Source organism: Suillus paluster, assembly GCF_016628075.1.
Source record: "Suillus paluster strain FC165 chromosome Unknown EDB91scaffold_441, whole genome shotgun sequence".
Lineage (NCBI taxonomy): Eukaryota > Fungi > Basidiomycota > Agaricomycetes > Boletales > Suillaceae > Suillus > Suillus paluster.
This window is the reverse complement of record NW_024538001.1, coordinates 1-16,255: the sequence shown is the minus strand read 5'-3', so window position 1 is coordinate 16,255 and position 16,255 is coordinate 1. Positions and strand designations below refer to the sequence as shown.

The 16,255-nt window shown below is 47.8% G+C and overlaps 7 protein-coding genes across 7 annotated transcripts; 5 read left to right on the top strand and 2 right to left on the bottom strand.

Moving 5' to 3' along the window:
* On the top strand, positions 1-543 carry EDB91DRAFT_565556 (uncharacterized protein). The gene is made up of 2 exons (XM_041327727.1): positions 1-264; positions 321-543. Exons 1-2 carry the CDS (start codon positions 106-108, stop codon positions 378-380), a joined length of 219 nt encoding a protein of 72 aa, XP_041168510.1. The 5' UTR covers positions 1-105; the 3' UTR covers positions 381-543.
* On the top strand, positions 411-1,588 carry EDB91DRAFT_565496 (permease for cytosine/purines, uracil, thiamine, allantoin-domain-containing protein). The gene is made up of 6 exons (XM_041327726.1): positions 411-643; positions 689-768; positions 821-896; positions 961-1,041; positions 1,098-1,226; positions 1,280-1,588. Exons 1-6 carry the CDS (start codon positions 623-625, stop codon positions 1,490-1,492), a joined length of 600 nt encoding a protein of 199 aa, XP_041168509.1. The 5' UTR covers positions 411-622; the 3' UTR covers positions 1,493-1,588.
* A 913-nt stretch (positions 1,589-2,501) lies between these two features.
* Positions 2,502-2,937, bottom strand: EDB91DRAFT_1184189 (uncharacterized protein). The gene is made up of 3 exons (XM_041320474.1): positions 2,780-2,937; positions 2,701-2,730; positions 2,502-2,644 (listed from the first exon to the last, which is right to left on the bottom strand). The coding sequence occupies exons 1-3, from the start codon at positions 2,911-2,913 to the stop codon at positions 2,611-2,613; spliced, it is 198 nt and encodes a 65-aa protein (XP_041168508.1). The 5' UTR covers positions 2,914-2,937; the 3' UTR covers positions 2,502-2,610.
* Positions 2,938-3,055: 118 nt separating this feature from the next.
* On the top strand, positions 3,056-4,216 carry EDB91DRAFT_1066390 (uncharacterized protein; the record flags this gene model as incomplete). Its single annotated transcript, XM_041314813.1, has 5 exons — positions 3,056-3,254; positions 3,301-3,383; positions 3,445-3,585; positions 3,638-3,884; positions 3,939-4,216. 5 exons carry the CDS (start codon positions 3,056-3,058, stop codon positions 4,214-4,216), a joined length of 948 nt encoding a protein of 315 aa, XP_041168507.1.
* A 4,179-nt stretch (positions 4,217-8,395) lies between these two features.
* Positions 8,396-11,630, top strand: EDB91DRAFT_1240794 (uncharacterized protein; the record flags this gene model as incomplete). Its single annotated transcript, XM_041322040.1, has 7 exons — positions 8,396-8,708; positions 9,850-9,945; positions 9,992-10,148; positions 10,196-10,352; positions 10,393-10,558; positions 10,617-11,137; positions 11,193-11,630. The coding sequence occupies 7 exons, from the start codon at positions 8,396-8,398 to the stop codon at positions 11,628-11,630; spliced, it is 1,848 nt and encodes a 615-aa protein (XP_041168506.1).
* A 215-nt stretch (positions 11,631-11,845) lies between these two features.
* On the bottom strand, positions 11,846-14,361 carry EDB91DRAFT_1089861 (uncharacterized protein; the record flags this gene model as incomplete). Its single annotated transcript, XM_041316604.1, has 7 exons — positions 11,846-11,925; positions 12,058-12,160; positions 12,382-12,680; positions 12,734-12,985; positions 13,061-13,607; positions 13,671-14,110; positions 14,265-14,361. 7 exons carry the CDS (start codon positions 14,359-14,361, stop codon positions 11,846-11,848), a joined length of 1,818 nt encoding a protein of 605 aa, XP_041168505.1.
* Positions 14,362-14,955: 594 nt separating this feature from the next.
* EDB91DRAFT_1089860 (uncharacterized protein) lies at positions 14,956-16,180 on the top strand (the record flags this gene model as incomplete). The annotated part of the gene is made up of 6 exons (XM_041316603.1): positions 14,956-14,974; positions 15,035-15,116; positions 15,287-15,389; positions 15,658-15,661; positions 15,691-15,771; positions 16,062-16,180. Coding segments are annotated over 6 exons (408 nt in total), but the record flags the coding sequence as incomplete, so codon positions are not given.
* Between the last annotated feature and the right edge of the window lie 75 nt (positions 16,181-16,255).

Sequence of the window (16,255 nt, the reverse complement as noted above, 5' to 3'; positions counted from 1 at the left end):
TTTCTCTACTGGATCATCCAATTGCCGTTTCTTTTCATTTCTCCTCATAAAATTCGTTGGTTGTTCCTCGCAAAGGGTGTGCTCACACCTATAGCGTGGCTGGGAATGGTCATCTGGGCGTTTGTAAAGGTCCCTGCCTCAGAGGGCTTGTTTTCCGAACATGCAACTATCGGAGGCAGCTACTTCTCATGGGAATGGCTCAGCGCGATGAACAGCGCCTTGGGAATCTATGCCAGCTTATCGGTCAATATTCCGGATTTCACTGTGAGCCAGAAACGTCTGTACATCTGCTGTCCACAATTGCTCACGAAATACTACAGCGCTATGCCAAGAATGAACGAGCGTATGAATTCCAATCCGAGATCCACATTGCTGTCTAATGGGTTTTCAGTCAATATGTCCAACCCTTTGTCATACCCGTCGTGTTTACACTGTGCAGCTTTGTCGGAATTGCTGTGACTAGTGCTGGAATACAGCTTTACGGCGAAGTCCTGTGGAACCCTCTTCTATTAATCGATCGTTGGGAGAATCGGGCCGCAGCCTTTTTCGCCTCCTTCGTATTCGCATTGACAAACTATTGGTACTAACATCAGTGCCAATTCACTCGGGGCGGGAAACGATTATGACAGTTCTGTGTCCCAAGGTTAGCACTATATCCTTTCCACAAACAACTGCTCATTTGAAACAGTATATCAACATCAGGCGCGGACAAATAGTGTGTGCCATTATTGGCGGTTGGGCTCTGTGTCCATGGGAGATTCTCGCCAAGTCAGTCTTCGCCCTCTGCATGGTCCGTGGAGTCCTTATCATCATCCAACAGTGCTGCGGGGTTCCTGAATTTCATGGATGGATATACCATTTTCCTAGGCCCCTTTGCTGGTATCATGGTCACCGATGTGAGTGTAACTTACAGCCGTGCCCGCTTGCGTCTGGTCGTTGATTAACCTTTGCGTTACACAGTTTTACCTAGTGCATAAAGGTTGTGTCGATGTCCCCGCTATGTACGACCCTTCAGGACGATATCGCTACACCGCGGGCTTTGTAAGCTTTGATGCTACTCGCAATGTTCCGCCTCATGATATTTTTTGTCTGCTTAGAATTGGCGCGCGGTCTTGGCAATGGTGGTGACAGTTGGGCCCACGCTTCCCGGCCTTATCAACTCGATCAACCCAGCTATCAAGATAGGATATGCGATCCATTTATTCGACATCGCGTGGATGTATGGGGTACGGCATTACTGATCTCCTTCGCATGTATCTTGCTCACCTTTTTATGCAAGTTTGTGGTCGCATCGCTGGTTTATTACGTTACATCGTACTTCTTCCCTCCTCGCGGCACCTATGTTGATGTCCTAATCTCTGCGGACGACGCCATGCCCATAGACAAGCAGTATGAAAAGGGCATAAAATCTCACACAGAAACCGTGGAGAGTGGCACTGAAGGCGAGGATAAGAAGAGCGTAGATGTGGAGGCCATTGAAATGCAGGTGTAACACATGCGTAATACCTCGCATACCATGTATCTCTCCGCCATCAATGTTGATTGACCGTTGCGAGATTTGACTAGCATTTTTCGGGCTGGCGATTGTGTAGAATAGTTAGCCCGGCCAAGCTTCACCTAAGAGACCTTGATACGAAGGAATGACTATCTTCCTTCGATCGGTCTGGTTAAGGGAGACTGAGGATGGACTTTGAATGTAAATTCCCAGTTGACGGAAACTTACCCTCGGGAGGTAAAATTCGTCGAATGTCTCCACCGCAGAAGATTCGTATATCCTGTCATTCATATCAGAGGATCCTAGCCGCCCGTCCTTCAAGTTCAACTCCTGCAATATATCTACGTCACCTAGACTTTGAATTTCACCACCAGAGGTCCGTCGGTCTCACCCGTGATCTTAGTACGCTTTGCCATCGTACGATCCACAGCAAGTGCTCGAGCGCAAGCCAAATGTATGGGGACCAAACTGAAGAGAATACCTCAAGGGTTTGTCAATTCAGTCCACCTCATAGCGGGTTATCTCCTTGGTTTCCAGTCCTATTGTCCTTTGTCTAATAATAGGGCAGGTCCCGTGGGATGGAGGTGCGTGGAAGAGCAATGCGCTGCGCCCCTCATCAGATTGGTCGTGACGCGGGACGTCGGAATGACGTTTTGACGGAGATATCGGGCCGGCTGCTCAGATGGGTTTTACCAGTAAATGGGAACGGAGACGAAGCAAGTCTTTTAAGGTCAACATCACCGAATAGGATATGTGGACGAGTGTCAGTCTGGTAAAGGCCAGGTGCATCGACTGTGAGGAAAAGTGAAACAACAATGTATAAGTTGACTACATTCACAAAGGCGACAAGGCCTGACACCATGAGTCTTAGAGTGATGCTGCGTGCGCGAATTGGTGATTCGTTCCGAACTGGTTCTTCGTTGTCTTCTCGGGGCGATCCATCCAAGCGTAAAGGTTTCTCATGCAACTTCGGGATAATTCTGCATCATGCGCCTGAGCTCCGTGTCCGGAATCTTTGCCTCAAACTCAATTGCGCATGGTCGCTTTGACATCTCTCCGTTCATGTACCCCATGTCATACAACGGCTTCGTAGGATCCAGAGCAAGCCGGAAGGCTCAAAGAATAAGGAGCGAGTTGATGAATACTGATCTATATTGGTCGAAGTGAGTTCGGAATATGATGTGCGTGGAAGGATATTTTTGTACCTGTTAGCGACATGTTGGCCGGGGCATGCACTGGTAGGAGTGTCATTCAAAGAACCAATAACTGAAAGATGGGGCTTACCGCCGACCAAACCCGTAGACAAAGAATTTTAAATCGTCTCTCAGGCGACCTTGGTCGTCAATCCAACGTTGAGGCTTGAACGCGCTCAGGGTAGACTTCTGGATCTCGAGAGATGGACCTGACGCAATGAACATCAGGTCCTTTGTGACTTGAAGTACGATGCTTACCAATGGTTGCCGAATACTGTAGTCCCAGCTGGAATACAATTAATGTGCATGTGTGTAGATGTTGACATGTGCGCAAGCCACAGAAGGCAGCTCTTCCTCGTCAACCACCATGTCTCTCGGAAAAGATGCTGACGCCTTCAAACGAGTCCTTCATCGTCAGGACTATACTTCATGGCACTCGCAGCCCGCACCACCCAACCCATCTGTTGCATCTACATCTGCATCTGCATCAGTCTCCGCATCCACCTCTGAAGCGACACCAAGCGCTACTAAGAAGAAACGACCGAAGCCGAGCACGTCTCGATCCAGTGCTTGTACCTTTCCAAGTGTTCTGACCCTATTCCTATTCTCTAGATATCGTGTATTCACAACCTGCGGACACTGGAACTGGAACCAATATTAATACACAGCTTGTCTATGCGATAGACCATTTGAAGGTAATACAGTGTTTTTTTGACCATTGAAACTATGCTAACGATGAGCTTGGGATGTACATAGTCGACGCATAATCCCATGCGTCTCCAGGATATAGCGATCGTTACGGACACGCCGCTAGACACTGATATGGTCCTGCTGGAGAAATTCAAATCGCACGATCGGATTTTGTGGGATCCGAAGACTGATCTTTACTCGTATCGCGTGTGTCCCGCTTCACCGACGCAGACCAGAACCGTGCTGACGCATAGCATAGCATGAGTTCAGCTTTCGGAATAAAGTTGCCCTCCTCACAGAAATACAACGGCAGACGCGGAAAGGAGGCGGTATCCCTGTTCGTGCGCTGAAGGAGTCGTGGAAAGAGGCGCCGCAAGCTATTGAGGAACTGGAGAAAGAGGGGGAGGTTCTTGTGACAAGGACGGTGAAGGACGGTCAGTTGCGGATGGTGTTTTGGAACGAGATCAAGCCGGATGACGAGAGTGGGGGGAAGCAAGTCGAGAAAGGTGAGTTCTGGCTATGCTGCCTGGTATAACCCCCCTACTGAATGTTCCCTGTAGAATTTTTCGATCTGTGGCACTCGCTGAAGGTGCCAAACGACGTTGACCTGCTCAAAGCGCTGCATGCTGGCACGTATTTCGAACCCCTCCCTTTCATTTTTTGTCTGACGGAATATACAGAGGGTCTCCAGGCTACCGCAGAAGAAACGCCAATCCCCAAAGCACCGTCAAATAAGAAGAAGGGCAAACGCGCCGCGCCACGACAACGACAAGCCAAGATTACTAACACGCACTTGAAGGGCGAGATTGACCTTTCAAGAGACTACGAGAGGAAATAATCTTTTTCGTATTTATATTTATCTTTCTGGACATCTTCCTTACGTTGTCGGATGGAAGATCGCAGGGGCGGGCACACTTTTGTTCTTATATGGAATTCACGGCGCCGTCTTTCTTGGATATAGCTATCACTTACTGTTGGCGTACGACTCGACCTTGCAGCTGCAGATGCTGGGCGCTAATGTAAGGAGTCACCACTATTTCCTCCCAGTACCTTCGGCTGCATCAACAAACGTACTCCATGTGTATTGCAGCACTCATAACACTGTTCCAATGCCCATGCAGAGCCAAGTAAGGCGATGCATTCGAGGTAAAATGTCAAGGTCCGTGTTTCGTTTCATTTATCTTTCTTTGCATGTCCTCTTCTACTTGCCTACGACTCGCAGCAGCTTTAGAAGCCCTCTTACAACACTCTGGCAAGGTACACAACCCTTTTATTTGATATCGCGTGGATTTTGGGGTACGTTGTCGCTGATCTCCTTCGTGACATGCTCGACGGTGAGATACAAGGGACAAAGAACTCTGTCGTTGATATGAACAATGAGAGGCGCGGCTATGAGCGAAGAAGATCGTGAGGAGTTGCTTGAATGCAAAATTTAATGATGTCTCATGCGGATCGAGTGGTGCAAGGCTCGTGCACGAACAATGAGGTGGGCAGAAGAAGTTGAACCACTGAAGGAAGAGAAGCGAAGGATTTTATTTTTTCCAATGGGAAGCAATGCTATGGGACGAGTTAGACGTCGCTGACTGCAACGGCTATATTGCATATGCCAAACAGCAGGCAGCGCTATGTAGGTGTCTACCCATTTTAATCATCTTTGGTAAGACAACGTACACGCGGACTTGGGTAGCGAGTTTGGACTTACATACCATGGACAGGAGTGCCCAGGCGGGATGGAATATGTGCGCATCTCATTGGGTGCAGAGTACTATAGTGATGGTCACGACAAACTATACATCATAGGATGCATCACAAACGCAGCAGGATAGACAAAATATAAACTAAGCATTACGGCGAGAGTCGGAAAGGTGGCAACATTAATAGAGGAGCCAAGCATCAAGGCAGGGCGAGTGCCAGGATAGTGCGAGAGGTATGCAGCCAGGTGATATATACATCACCTACATGGGGCATTACAAATCCAAAGCCGTTTGCATCGATGATCACACTGTAATTGTAATAAGTAATACCGCGGTTGAAGACAGACGTTCAGCCTCTGATACCAGCCTGCGCGTGCGGCGTTTCATCTTATAGGTTGGAAACCGACCTCCGTAGTACCAATTATAATGTTGACGTGTTGACGATCGAAACGTGTACAGAGTAGCAAGTTTACTGGTGTAACTTTTGTTATACAACACAATACAAGACAACACATCATGCTAGCAAGAACACGTTGTCATCAACTGCATCTACTGGATATCAATAGCGTCGTTCCCCCCAGGCTCAATGACATTGATCTCCGGGAGTGCGCCTCTGAACACGGTGCATGTTTGAACTAAGGTTCGCAGCCAGATCCTTTGAGTGCCTGGGTCGACAGCAAGGAACTCCATCCCCGGCACAGAGCCTGCGGGCTCCATGAAATTAGTGATGCTGACGTTGACCACTGCGGTGGAGTTGTTGTTAAAGACGATAGCTGCTGCCATAGTGGTGCCTGCCCGTGTGTCCAGAATGATTACTATGAACTTGATGTAAAACTTTGAGCGCACCTTTGCAATCGAGTCTTACAGAAAATTGAAATGAGACTTCGATGAGGAGATCAAGATATCTGAAAATTGGGTCAAACAGGAGGAAGTACCACGTCAGATCAAACTCACTCAGATCGATTGAAGGAGCGATGGGGGGCTACAGTCGCGACATCGAGTATTTATACTCGCAGATAGGGACTCTCTTCTAAGCTCAGATCCAAAAGGACAATTATTGCCTGCAAAAACAAAAAAAATAATGCGAAGCAACCAACTCCATGTGGATCCGACGAGCAGATCTGACCTTACGTGCGCCAAGTCCAAATGGCCCGTCTGAACCATATCCTTCCAATAGGGTTTGCGCTTATCTAGGGGTCCAGGTGTGCTTCACAAGCACGTTTCAGTGTTGACAGGTTAGAAGTGAACGAAGCAACTGATTCCTGCTAGAATTAATCCGAACCTATAGAACATTATCGAGCCCCCTCAGAACGGTTGATCTGATTAGAAATTAGCCTGATCTTCCATTACAAGATGCGTCATGAGGCGCATTGAACGGGTGGACCATTCTGGTACTAGTAGCCGTAGACGTAAACCATCAAACTTGATTTCACCGAGGCTCCTGCAGTCACTGTGCCGTACCGACGATGTTACATTCCTCGCAAGCAGAAATGTATTACCTTCTTTTACAATGAAAGCGTCAGGGCACTGCCGGGAAGATCTCTATATCAGAAGACTACTTACTCTTGTCACCTGTGCCGTTCCTCGCAAGCGAAATCAAGGAATGTTTGTAACTCCTGACTATTATGGGTGTACAAATTATTTTGTTGTGTTTACATAATTGTGTATGTCTAATATCAAATACGACCATTTTCTCGTGCTCAAGCCCCATTAATCATTGCCCTCAGCGTGTTTGTCATCGCCATCTGCGTATGCGTAGATCTAAGCCGGTATACACTAGATCCCTTAGGTTTAGTCCTACTCAATGCGCCCCATCGCATCTTGTAATGGAAGATCGGGCTGCTTTATGATTGGATCAACCGTTCTGAGGGGGCTCGATAATGTTCTATAGGTTCGGTGCTGATCATTCCTCCGAATACAAACTGCGCCAATCCATATGATCAGTATTCTAGCAGGGATCAGTTGCTTCATCCACCTCTAACTTGTCAACACTAAAACATGCTTATGAAGCACACCTGGACCCCTAGATAAGCGCAAACCCTATTGGAAGGATACGGTTTAGATGGGCCATTTTGACTTGGCGCACGTAAGGTCAGATCTGCTCGTCGGATCCACATGAAGTTGGTTGCTTCGCATTATTATTATTTTTTGTTGCAGGCAATAATTGTCCTTTTGGATCTGAGCTTAGAAGAGAGTCCCTATCTGCGAGTATAAATACTCGACGTCGCGACTGCAGTCCCCCATCGCTCCTTCAATCGATTTGAGTGAGTTCGAGATCTGATGTGGTACTTCCTTCTGTCTGACCCTGTTTTCAGATATCTTGACCTCTTCAACGAAGTCTCATCTCAATCTTCCGCAAGACTTAATTGCAAAGGTGTGCTCAAAGGTTGACGTCAAGTTCAAAATAATTATTCTGGACACACATGCAGGTACTACCATGCCAGGAGTTATCATTGCTCACAACGATACCCCAAACGTGATCCATGTCAGCATCACTAATTTCATGGAGCCCGAAGAATCCGTGCCGAGGATGCGCTTCATTCCTATCGAACCAGGCCATCATTGTGTCTGGGTGCGAACCTTACGACAAACATGCACCAAATTCGTGGATGGGCAGCCGCAGACGGTTGTAATCCCTGAGCCAGAGGAGACTTCCATGTTTTGGGTCTAGTGGATGGCAGTCGGTGATGCGTGTGACGGCGTGGGCAGCGTATTCTTGATAGTATGATGTCCTGTGTTGTATAACAAAGTTGGAAATTGGAATCATGAGCGGTATCGCAATGGAACTGGTACTCTTAAGCTGAACATTATATTGGTACTACAATGGGGGTTGAGGTCTCCAACCTAGGAGACGCAACCTTGGACGCACAGGGTTAAATCTTGCAGTATCATTCAAGGAGCAGAGGATAGCGGCCTGTGTTGATTTCATGGTGTAATTCATACCGTCCATCGTGTTCAAGTAAGTACATACGACTCGAAAAATCTGCAATAGCTACAATCCATCAGACATTTCGCAAAGAACACGGATGTTGACATTCCTCCGACTCTTAGCTCCCGTAGTCGAGGGCATGTAAGGTGCATGGGTAGAATCTACGTAGAATCTACCGTGGACTCGCGTAGAAAATTGGTAGACTCAGTTCGGATAACTCCGCAGAATCTACCGCAGTCTACCGCAGTCTGCCGCAGTCTACCGCAGTCTACGCGAGTCTACGTAGAACGACCAAACAACATTATTAGCGACATATATCCTCATCCTCATCACCATCATCGACGTCCCTCTGATCCCCTTCCTCATCATCATCGACGTCCCTCTGATCCCCTTCATGACGGACATCCATCAGTTGCTTGCGTCCTTGGATGCGTCTGATCTCACTTTCTCCGACCTCACGGCCTTCGTTCGGCTTGCATGCATGGCGAAACCATTCATTCACCAGTGCATGACCGACATCTGCCATCCACCCACCCACCCTCCAGAAGTCGTTATACTCCTTCTTGCTGGCGCACTTGGCCAAGACCGACCCACTATCCTTGCATGCTGGGTAGCATTGCGTCAGGTTATTTGGACTCATGGTACAGTACTCCCAACTGACAAGGAGATTGAGGCTTTTAACCGTCATGGATTTATGCGTGGTATTGGTGCGTTGCTGTTCATCGTTTCGCTTCCTTCACTGACATGTTTGAACCTCATAGGATATCTGTTATGACCAACGTCCCTTAACCTAACTAGTAGGTGTTTGGAGATCAATCACACCACAGGACTCAGTCTGAAGAAGGATAAAGCGAGATAGAATTGAGAGGGAACGTCTAGGCCCTACGATAACGTAGAAACGAGGAGGTTAAGTCTAAGGAGTACTACTGACTACTACCTAGACTATATACTACTATTGGGGCGGAGCTATCTGAGTATGAAAGGTATGTGATATAACTATATACGGTCATAACATTGCACCTAGGGTATAGGGCGTCTTATCAACCAATCAACTACAAGAAGAGAAGGGTAAAGGGTTCATAGGGCCAAGGGTATCGGTAATTAAGCAGGGTTCTCAGGGACTGCTTCTATTCAGGGTAGACGGAGATTAAGAAGGGTGTGAGAGAGTTCTGTGACAAGAAGTCTCGAGCGGTAATTAAGGATCTCGATAAGAGATGGATCTTGGGATCTAGATCTGAGGATCTAGAAGGATCTGGATCTGGAGATGTATCGGGTGCGATTGTATCTAGGGATTCTCCAGGGTCTTCGGTAATGAAACATGCTTCTCTATGAGCGATGCTTCTGTGATAGGGGTTCAGGGTTTAGCTGTGACTGTGCAACAGGTTCTAATGTAAGGGGTTCGGTGAATGACAGAGGTAACTCTTAACATGTCATGAGAAGTGAAGGTGTGCGATGTGAAGGGATGATGACTTCTTCGAGAGATAACTCGTAAGGGACTCTCGGTTATGGTTTAATCATAGAGGCCCGTAGATGCTTATGATGTAACCCGTTTGCCTAATCGTAGGACTTCTAAGGATGTGATGAGTTCAGTTATCTTAGGGTTACGGATATAGATGGATGACGTCGATATAGTATAGATGTGATGTAAAGATAGTGGTCGTTAGCCGGTTATCCATCTTATCTTATCAGGGATCTATCTAATCTAATCTTATCGGATAAGGTGATTTAGGGTTTGATAATCGAAATTTAGGTGCAGTTGGTAACATTCATGACAATATCACGACTTGTATCCGCCGACACGTGTATGCCAGAGTCCTGAGTGCACGAACTACCGTGATGGCGATGAAGTAGCCACTCTCACGGATGTCAATAAATTTCGGGCTAGCCTCTTTACGCTACGAGATGGCTCCCTCCCGGTCCATTCGGTATCAACATATTGTCGTCGTATGTTCGTTATCTTCCAGTAACGCCTACTGACCACTTCACCCAGAATGCCACACCAGATACTACCCCAACTATCGGATTCACAATGCCGACTCGACACGCATGTACTATGCTGGTGTTCCCGGCGTCATTCAAGCCACAAGGCATTTCTATATTGAAGCTGCGCTGTTGGAATTATTTGCAGCAACAAAAGTCTTCGGATGGTACGTGGCAAATTCTCGTCTTTCTCTGATGTAACCTTTTGTTTCAGGATGTCTAGTATGAACTGCGCTCGCGTGTACAACTACGCACTTGCTCAACGGCACGCCTACATGTCGAACAATAGGCGTGCTTTTGACACTACACTTTCGCAAGCTTTCGACGAGGAATTTTCATGGCAGTATACCCTTCGAATGCGCGACACTGACGTCCTGAACGGTTTTTTTTATCTACTCACTGCTACTGGAGAAGGCAGAGCATAACAGTTGCCTCGTTCTTCCCCACGATGAGCAACAACGGACCCGAATTGACGTTGCGCTGAGTGAGCGCAACAAGGAAATGGAAGGTATTGGGCAGGAAGCATACCCGCATGCCTGTGACTTATGCTTCATCGTCATCGGTGACGACCCAAAAAGTAAGTCAATCATTTGTTAAGCGCAAGGCATCATACTCAGATTGATTCCACGCCGCAGCGAAGATCCAAGCAGCTGTTTGTGATGGTAATACTATCGGGCACCCTTGTTGCGCAGTGCACGACTGCAAAGTCCCGCTTATGACCAACCGTCATCATTTCTGTCCAGACCATCAAGACTTGAACCAGCGGTGCGTGGTCGATGGCTGTGATGAGCTCCATACCACTGGATCTCGAACATGCGGCAATGTGGACCACCAGGCTCTTGAAGACGCCTACTTCAAGCCTGCAAAAGCTCTCTTCCAGCTGCGAGCGCAGCTCAAGAGGGCTGGCATTACATTGCCCTTGGACTCTGTTCCTTCAGCCTCTGATAGTGGCGGTAGTAACTCTAACAGCGCAGACGAAGATCTCGAGGTGATCCTTGACTCTGAGTGTGACGGTAAGCTGGAGAACGGCAACAGACACCTCAGAGCAAGGTTTGGTCGACGCCGAACCCATAATGAGCAGCTTATCATGCGGCCTTGTGGGGTGATATTAGCGCGGGCTACATTTTTTGGGTCCAAGGCTGTCTCCGCTGTTAATGTGAGTTATATACAGTCTCACTGATGCGCGCTAACCCTTAACGTTTAAACTCAAGGAATTTGCAAAGACGGTATTTCCTACTGCCACATCAACACCTGAATTTTTCGTCTTCGACAACAACTGCAAGCTCCGTGCTCACCAAGATGCTATTGGTGATGACCACTTCGCCGCAACAGGGATGCCTGTGGACGTGTTTCACTTCAACTCGAAACACAAGGAAACTGACACCTACTGTCAGCAGCACTGCAACCCTGCTGCTTTCCCAGAGCTCATTTCTGGTGGCAAGTGGCAATTCAATACCTCGATTTGCGAACAGACAAATGTATGGCTAGGTGGGTATCAGGCAATCCTGCGGGACATGTCTGTATACCGGTATAACTTTTACCTTGATGAAATGATCAAACGCCGGAACCACTATGTTATCTCAGAGTCAGAGAGACGAGGACATTCTCCTTGGACGATTTCTATGGATGCTCTGTTTGGCAGTGACTAGTGCACCGGTGCTGTTCGTATTACATAATTACATAGTTTGCACTACATACATTGTCTAGATTTTTGTTGTTTATAATTCTATCTCTTGTGTGCATGTTGTCACTCTATCGAGGCACGAGCATAATCTTAAGAGTTTTGTGATGGCGCGCAGCGCCGTCTGCGGATCTTTGAAATTCTTCCTCCAGCGTTCAAGTCTAACGTGCAGATCTTCGAAATTTACACTACGGCAACCCTGCCTCCAATAGATCCCCAAGAAAGCCGAGGCTGCACGCGCCGTACATATGCCGCCTTCAGAGCTGGTCCCAAATCACGCATTTTCAAAGTAAAGTTAGCTTGAATGCTGGACGATGTGCTGGAACCGGATTGACTCGCGGTAGGTGGGGATACATTCTATGAACCGTTTCGGGGTTGCTGTATAGTGGACCTACCATCAGTCAACAGGAATGATTTTGGTACACCGTGCAACCTGTAATGGATGAGCTCCCATGCGTTGTCGGTCGACTGGAGAATGATTTTGGTACACCGTGCAACCTGTAATGGATGAGCTCCCATGCGTTGTCAGTCGACTGGAAAATCCCATAGATTTGGCAGAGCAAGACCTGCATCAGACGGACTCTGAAGGAGGTCACATTTTCATGGATAATAAACAGTTGAATCAACTAGTAGAACTTTCGGTGCGATAATTAGTCTAATTGAAAAGGTGGTAAGGATGGTAAGGCTCGACCGTCAGGTCCCATAAATGAATAATCTACAGGAGAGGGATCATTTAACCAAGCGGGAAATGTATCGACGGGAAAGGGATCAATTTGGGGATAACTCGTAAAATCTAATGGAAATTCAGAATTGGTGGTTGCTATGGTATCATGGTTCATCTCCTCTATGCTCCAGAATAGTGACGCAAGAGCATCACTCATATCACCGGTTAAGTCAGTAGGGAGTAATCCAGTGTCAGTGGTAGATGGGTCTGCTGGTAGTAAACTCGGAGTAAGGAGTAATTCAGTGTCAGTGGTAGATGGGTCCATTGATAGTAAACTCGGAGGCAGTATATGACCTGAAGGACAAGGATTAGCCAATCGTGGAATTAGTAAATCAGATTACACTTACACTTCACATCCGAGTTTGAGACGCTACCCAGGCCATTACTACCAGTAAGACTGAGGGTGTTAGCTTTGATTTCCGCCAAGAGAGTGTTCCACAGGCCAGCGGGACTATATCCTGCATTGACGGCATATTCCACCTTATCCCCCGAGTTCCTGATAGCTGCCCGATAAGCGGCACGATGCTTATAAAATGTTGCCTTAGTATAGGTGCAATTTGGAAAAGTAGTAGCGAAGAGGGTCTGGATCATCTGATCATCTGATAAATCGACGAAGAGCTGAATACGGGGAACCATATCGCATGCATACTTCCAAGGAAATCATGCTTGGGCACCTGGAGGGACAGTAGCAGAGGCGTTAGGTTGGACCGTGGCTGACGCAGGTGATGTGTCCGAGTCACCTGCGGTGAGTGACAGAGGTGACGTCACGGTGGGACTAGGTGATTCGATAAGCGGTAAAGGAGTGGGCAACTGCGGAGAGATGAGAACCCGGCTCGCAGCATTGTTACTACTGGCATTCCTCTGCCACTTCAACGGCGAGGTGATCCCATCCAATCGGGAGAGATGCATACCCGTGGCACTAAAGGCTCGCTTTGACGGAGATTGGACGGTTGCAGGCGTGCGACTAAGGGATAAGACCCTCTCAGTGAATCCGTGTAGCGTGTGATTGTCAGTGAGATCAATAGAGCGGAGGAGGATGGTTGAATTCGGGGGACTGAGAAGTGGAGTCTTAATGTCTTGCTCGATCCAGGCATGCTGATCACTGCAATATACTGCGATATAGTCTCCGAGGTCGAATCTCATCAATAGCGAATGGTCTCCTGGCACGAACTTTCCAGGTGTGGTGCATGTAAGCCTCACCAGGTGGGGAGGGTCGTTGTTCTAGCGTTATTCGAGTTGACTAGTCAGCGCCAAGAAACCATCAAATAAATGTAGAAGACACACCTTCAACCAGAGGACTACATCGATCATATTGCGGATCATGATACTCAGACTTTGGTCGGCTTGAAAGCGCTGTTCAGCCACCAACGTCCGCTGGTGCCCAAGAACATAGTTCCGTGCGTAATTGGGGTCTAACGGCCGGGCATAAACTCGTGAAGCAGCTGGGAGCGACTGAGTGGTAGTTAAAGATTGGGATGTAGTCGAGGGGCCCTCAGGTATAGTAACTGGAGGGTGGTCAAGCTGAGTAGATGTAGGGTTAACGGTGGCAAGCGGTGGTATGATCGAGCTTTCATGCTGTTGAGCAGCAACTGGAGGAGATATGGATGCGACTCGGTGGACCCTACACCCTCCCACCACCTCACAACACTGCTTGCAGTAGCGTCGTATGCAGTTCCTGTTGGCCTTCCGTGGCTGAGTACCCTGCTTCAAGTTGCGGCAGTCAGCTTTGGTACACAGGACCGTATCAGTCATACCACGTCAGTGAAACATCCTACGAAGAAAAGTCACTGTGAACATACTACAAATTTTATACTGAGACGGCGACTCGTCCTGGATATTGTGCACATATTGTGCACATTGATTTAGTAACAGTCTAACTTGTAGCAGGTGTAGGTCCAAGTGACATAGCGGTGGGGCAGATAGCGAAAACATTGGCTTGCCGTTGCGCCAGACGCTGCTCCAGGCAAAGTGACATAGTGGGGGGGCAGATGGCGAAAACATTGGCTTGCCGTTGCCGTATATATGCCCGACGCTGTTCCAGGCAATGATCACAGCCGAGGCAATAAACTCCGCTGAAGTTGTTTGGTCGATCTACGGAAAGTCTACGTAAGTCTACGAATGGTCTACGAATGGTCTACGAATGGTCTACGAATGGTCTATGGATTCGGCTCACTTTCCACGAAAAGAATTAGTAATGCTCCCGGATTTTCTACAATTTTCTACGCGTAGTCCATGGTAGAGTCTACCCACGTACTCTCAAAGTTCTGCCGTAGTCCTACATTCTAATGAACCCCAGACCCCAATGTCGTCAGGGGCACAACATGGGTAAATACCATAAGCAGGCCCAATCTTGTATTAATACACGTTCTACTATCTTTTCAACGCCCCAACACATAACAAGTTTCCACGGGCCGCTAGCCTGAAGAGCTAATAACTATGTACTAAGAGGGAACTTCCGCAGCAACTCGAAGAAACCACACGTTGTCAAGAATCTTATGTTCTCGTACTCTCTGGTTGTGTGGGATGTATTCACGGACAGACTAAGATAGTTCACTCTGAGGAGGCGAGCATGTCCGTCATCTATTTCGGTAAGCTCCGCTCGTACTTTATGTACTACGTACAACTCCGATACTCAGATTCTCCTCTAGTCACTGCGCGAGCCATGTCCACGGATAGGACACTTGCCTCAGATCTCAACACACATTCATCACCGTCGTTCCCGACCAACCAGTATGTGACCCTCGATGTTCTTATACATCCTCTAAAAATCTACGCTTGTCCTTAGTACGGTCTCTTGTCCAACTCACGTTACTACGCAATGAACCTGAAGAACCCTGCGAGGGGAATATTCAAGTCATCGATTGTAATGAGCGCCTCGTGGTATATCCAATTACTCGTAGTGTTCCTGAACCCCAGTTTTCAGCCAATGAATTTGCCGAAGCCCTCACGCTTAGGGAGGCAGAATGGTTACGAGTCTACCTCACGCTGGCATTCGTTCAGACCGTATGTTACATACACGCACACGATGCTCAGCTAAAGTGGAGCTAAAATAATTAGAGCCTCGAGCCACTGGTCAGCTGTTTGCTCCGCACCTCGAGGCTGAAGCTTCCTTTTGACTCAAGGTGCGGGTGTAATATATGATCATTCTCTTCGCATCCCTCTTCCCGAACGGTGACAGTTGGAATGGACTAAGTAATTGACTTCTGAATGAAACGGGGTATTCTCACACTTTCGATAAGTATGTAGGATATGCCCTTCTGATCTCTGACAGTTCGGTATGTTCAGCTGACCTCTTGATGAAAAGGGCCGGAACTGTCGCCTGTAAATTTCGGTAAGACTTTTGGTTCCAGTCGCATTCGCTTCCTCGTTTTGACAGAAAGCTCAGGTAAATGTGTACCCCTGTATCAACGGCAAACGATAATCCCGGCCGATTCAATTTAATCAGTTATGGGAATGACGAGAGTTGCAGTCAGACTCCCAATTGTCTGCCTTGAGTTCATGTCATTGGACATGTAAGTAGACCAATGGGAGGCATTGATTGAAATGCTGGGTCTGAATCGCGGGTAAAAAGGTAGGGCAGTCATGATCACTGGTCTCATCATCCACTCAAACCAGCTCGCATATTTTTTCAATGGCTGGCTATCCTGCAGAAGGTGTCGATTTTTTTATTACCAGGCCCGGGGGTAGTAGGGTCTACATTGCGCGTCACTGTCCGTGGAGGCGCAGGTGCTGTTTTCGCACTCCCCATCCAAGTCGATCCTGAGATAGTTGATCCTACGATCACCCACACGACGGTAAGCTGAAGGACTGTATGCTCCTGCTACCTTGAGCGCTCACGCCAAGTGTAGTGGACCGTGAGATATGACGAC

Bases quoted from the DNA above. Each gene is read 5' to 3' on its own strand.
- EDB91DRAFT_565556 (XM_041327727.1), top strand. From the start codon at position 106: ATGGTCATCTGGGCGTTTGTAAAGGTCCCTGCCTCAGAGGGCTTGTTT. The intron at 265-320 runs GTGAGCCAGAAA...GAAATACTACAG, and splicing joins TCAATATTCCGGATTTCACT to CGCTATGCCAAGAATGAACG.
- EDB91DRAFT_565496 (XM_041327726.1), top strand. From the start codon at position 623: ATGACAGTTCTGTGTCCCAAG. The intron at 644-688 runs GTTAGCACTATA...CATTTGAAACAG, and splicing joins TGACAGTTCTGTGTCCCAAG to TATATCAACATCAGGCGCGG. The intron at 1,042-1,097 runs GTAAGCTTTGAT...TTGTCTGCTTAG, and splicing joins ATCGCTACACCGCGGGCTTT to AATTGGCGCGCGGTCTTGGC.
- EDB91DRAFT_1184189 (XM_041320474.1), bottom strand. From the start codon at position 2,913: ATGTTCATTGCGTCAGGTCCATCTCTCGAGATCCAGAAGTCTACCCTG. The intron at 2,731-2,779 runs GTAAGCCCCATC...CACTCCTACCAG, and splicing joins GTCTACGGGTTTGGTCGGCG to TGCATGCCCCGGCCAACATG. The intron at 2,645-2,700 runs GTACAAAAATAT...CGACCAATATAG, and splicing joins GGCCAACATGTCGCTAACAG to ATCAGTATTCATCAACTCGC.